The sequence below is a fragment of the Hipposideros armiger genome, unplaced genomic scaffold (genome assembly GCF_001890085.2).
Source record: "Hipposideros armiger isolate ML-2016 unplaced genomic scaffold, ASM189008v1 scaffold_8, whole genome shotgun sequence".
Lineage (NCBI taxonomy): Eukaryota > Metazoa > Chordata > Mammalia > Chiroptera > Hipposideridae > Hipposideros > Hipposideros armiger.
Window position 1 is genome coordinate 2,959,883 of NW_017731358.1, and position 4,413 is coordinate 2,964,295.

General features: G+C 38.6%; 1 protein-coding gene across 2 annotated transcripts in view; it reads left to right on the forward strand.

Annotated features, from left to right (window-relative positions):
* Positions 1–4,413, forward strand: part of UBXN7 (UBX domain protein 7) — a 54,368-nt gene that overhangs the window by 26,762 nt on the left and 23,193 nt on the right. Inside the window, exon 4 of one of the 2 annotated variants that reach the window (XM_019651786.1) lies at positions 1,281–1,346. The exons of the other annotated variant lie outside the window; for it this stretch is intronic. Within the exon in view, the coding sequence (XP_019507331.1) occupies positions 1,281–1,346 (66 nt within the window). The remainder of the gene's footprint in view (positions 1–1,280; positions 1,347–4,413) is intronic. 2 annotated transcript variants of the gene reach the window in all.

The window sequence follows — 4,413 nt, forward strand, 5'->3', positions numbered from 1 at the left end:
CTGCTGGCCGCTCATGCTGGCTGCTGGCGACATACGGTAGCCCATGGCAACCCACTGCCACAGGGGCTGCAGCCTACGCCGTCGCCGGTGACTCCCTGCAGCCCAGCTCCAGGTTGAGCTGTTGTTCAGCATCTTAGCTGTAGAGGGCAGTGTCACTGGCCCTCATACCTGGGATCCGAACCGGGGCCCTCTGGCATCCCAAGCCAGTTCTTAACCAACGCGCCACTTGGCCGGCCCTGGAAGTTGTTTTTTAACCAGATCACATTGCTAGAGAAAATATTTGGATTATTTAATATAAATATTGATATATGTATGTGCATAAATGATATAGACAGATAATGCTTTAAACAAAAAATGAGATTTTTTTTACATGTGGTTCTGCCATTTTTCTTTTGTTTTGCTGTTTTTACTCAATAGTACTTGAATAGAAAGAATTATCTATATAATGGTAAACACAAGTGTTGGGAAAGATGATTTGGCATGGGGTGGGGGACTTATACTTTCTATCTAATCTTACTACTAATCATTTAATAATATGGAACATTGTTCTGGTTACATGTTGGCCAGGATTACATTAAGCCAACTTAATGACTGTTACCCATATTGAAAGAATCATTAAATGTATTGTAATGTATATAAATGATCTGGCAAATTTTTTTAGGTTTAAGAACACATATAGGAAGATAACATTTTGACTATTATCTTTTAGACTTCATCTGTAAAATACTTCAGGAATGTACACTGTACAAGGGTATCAGAAGACTGGGTTCTATTCACTTTTTTGTAATTAAATCATATAACTGGAAAAAAATTTTCTTCCAAAGTTAAAAATGTTTTTTGGTATTTATAATTCTACATGTGTATCCGCTCACTAAGAAGTAGTTTTCAATTATTATGGTTTAGACTTAGTGACTCAAATGTTATACCAAAGGATAGATCCCTTAGACTAACCTGAATTAGATATTGTGTGGATTCATCTACATGGGGAGTCATCCTCAAAATCTTCTTTCTTCGTATCTTTTATATAAGTTTAGTCAAGTCTCCCTAAGTGAGCCTTAATTTTCTCATTTGTAAAACAAAATGGTTAGGCTGAAGATGGTTGACTTCATTATATATGAATGAATTAAAGGTTTTAAAAACATTTATTTTTTGAAGGAGGGCACCATTATGAATCTATGAGTGTTTCAAAACAAGAAATACTTACAGATAAGGAAGTTTTTAGAATTGTTTCAAAATTAATGTTTAAATTTTTGTATCAATTCTATTTTTTCCCCCTAAAGCTCCTAAAAGACGACGGCCTGCACGGTCAATATTTGATGGTTTCCGGGATTTTCAAACTGAAACTAGTAGGTATCTGTGGACCAGATTATCTTCTATGTCTGTCTGTCCCTGTCTCTGCCTCTCTTCCTCCCTCTCCTTCCCTCCTTGTCTTCCTTTCCTTTCCTCTCCCTTCTTTCTCCCACATATAAAAACCGCAAGGTAAAAAAGCACCCATACACTTCCCTACAGGTCAAGATCCTAGTATTATATACTTTTTTCTTAAGAAGAAGAAGATGATTAATATTAGGCCCAATTACTTTGAGTAGTCACCTTATTTAAAAAGTGAAATTATGAATTCAGTCTGTAATTGTTATTAATTCCCCTTAGAGCTGAATTGTCCTAAATTCTAACCTACTTGATGATAGAAGAATAATAAGAGAGAGATGGAGATAATGTAAAAAATCTGGTAATTTACAAACTTAATCAGCCTTTTTAGGTGGGGGTGGGGGATGTGAGGGGACCTCACTACTGTTGGGCAGTGGTGAAAGTCTTGACTCTCCATTAGTCTTCCTCTGATACCATCCCGGGGGGAAGGGAAGGGGAGACTTATTATTGCCAAATGGAGATGGAAGTCCAGGCTCTCCAACTGGTCTCCTCCAACACTACATGGAGGAAGCCTCATTAACTGCAAGAGATGAAAGTCCTGACTCTCTATTCAGTCTTTTGTGACAACTACTTAGGCAGAGAGGTTTGGGCCCATCGTTAAAGCCTCATAAGGGTGGAGGTCTAGGCTCCCCACTTACTGGCATGGGTAGGAGTGGGGTCACAGTCTTTCTGTAGTGTTTGGCTGAAGTATAACAGTTATTATTTAAAAGGTTTCTGTCTTGCTATGCTGCTCTTTTAGCTAGAAAGAGCAAAGTTTTGTCAGGGCTTTTTTGGTCTACACTTCCTGGCATTTTCAGGTTGCCAGCTTCTTTAAGCATTATGTCTGGGATATATAAGGCAATAAAAGAAAACCCAGGGGACTCACACTGTATTGTTCCTTGGATTCCGAGGTCAATAGTTGGTCTGCCTTTGCTCCACCTTGCAGAGTCTTCCTGTGTTTGTTTGGTTTTTGGTTTTGTTTTTTTTAATTACCAGTGACATACAGTATTATATTAGTTTCCGGTGTACAAAACAACATAGTAGTTAGACATTTATATAGTTTATAAAGTGATCCTCCCATTAGCCTAATACCCACATGACACTATACATAGTTTTTACAATATTATTCATTACTGTACTGTACATTCCAATGACTATTTTGTAACTACCAATTTGTACTTGAACCCTTCACCTTTCCACCCAGTCCCCCAGCTCCCCTCCCATCTAGTAACCATCAGTTTGTTCTCTGTATCTGAGTCTGTTTCTGTTTTATTTTGTTCTTTAGATTCCACATATAAGTGAGATCATAAGATTTTTGTCTTTCTCAGTCTGACTTATTTCAGTATGACTTATGCTCAGTATGACTTATTAGCATAATACCCTCTAGATTCATCTATGTTGTCGCAAATGGTAAGATTTCATACTTTTTTACAGCAGAGCAATATCCCGTTGTATATATGTACCACAATTTCTTTATCCACTCGTGTATTGATGGGCATTTCAGTTACTTCCATATCTTGGCTATTGAAAATAGAGCTGCTGTGACCATAGAGGTGCATATATCTTTTCGAATTAGTGTTATGGATTTCTTTGGATAAATACCCAGGAGTGGAATTGCTGGGTCATAAGGTAGTTCTATTTCTAATTTTTTTTTTTAAGATTTTATTGGGGAATTGGGGAAGGGGAACAGCTAAGTTGTTGTCCTTCAATCTTAGTTGTGGAGGGCACAGCTAGCACAGCTCCAAGTCCAGTCGCCATCCGGCCGCCCATCAGCAGCTCGCGGCTGCTCAGCTCAAGGTGCTCTGTTCAATCTTAGTTGCGGGTAGGCGTAGCCCACCATCTAATGCGGGAGTTGAACTGGCAACATTGTTGTTAGGAGCATGAACTCTCACCCGCTGAGCCATCCTGCCACCTGTTGGCATCTCAGCGGCAGCTCAGCTCTTGCGCAGCTCACTGGCCCATGTGGGAATCGAACCAGCGACCCTGTTGCTCAGAGCTCGCTCTCTTAACCAACTGAGCCACTCGGCCGGCCCCTATTTTTAATTTTTTGAGGAGCCTCTGTACTGTTTTCCATAGTGACTGCACCAGTTTGCAATCCCACCAGCAGTACAAGAGGGCTTCCTTCTCTTCATATCCTTGATGGTTTCCTTTGCTGTGCAAAAACCTTTTGTTTGATGTAGTTCTGTTTGTTTATTTTTTCTTTTGTTTCCCTTGCCCAAGTAGACATATCCAAAATGATACTGCCAAAAGCAATGCCAGAGACTTTACTGCCTGTTTTCTTCCAGAAGTTTAATGGTTTCAGGTCTTACATTTAAGTCTTTTAATCCATTTGGAGTTTATTCTTATATATGGCATAAGAAGGTGGCCCAGTTTCACTTTTTGCTTGTGTCTGTTCAGTTTTCACAGCACCATTTCTTGAAAAGACTGTCTTTATCCCAATGTATATTCTTTTGTCATAAATTAAATATACCCATATAGGCTTGTGTTTATTTCTGGCCTCTCTATTCTGTTCCATTGATCTGTGTGTCTGTTTTTATGCCAATACCTTGCTGTTTTGATTACTATGGCCTTGTAGTATAGTTTGATATCAGGTTCCATGATGCCTCCAACTTTGTTCTTCTTTCTCAAGATTGCCATGGCTCTTTGGGGTCTTTCATGGTTCCATGTAAATTTTAGGATTATTTGTTCTAGTTCTGTGAAAAATGTCATTGGTATTTTGATAGGCATTGCATTGAATCTATAGATAGCTTTGGGTAGCATGGACATTTTAACTATATTAATTCTTCCTATTCATGAGCAGGTATATGCTTCCATTTATTTGTATCTTCTTCAGTTTCTCTCTTCAATATCTTATAATTTTCCAAGTACAGGTCTTTTATGTCCTTGGTTAAATTTATTCCTAAATATTCTTTTTTTTTTTTTTTTAAAGATTTTTATTGGGGAAGGGGACAGTGTTGGGGAATTGGGGGAGGGAAGCATTGTGTTTTTCCAGGATCCATTCAGCTCCAA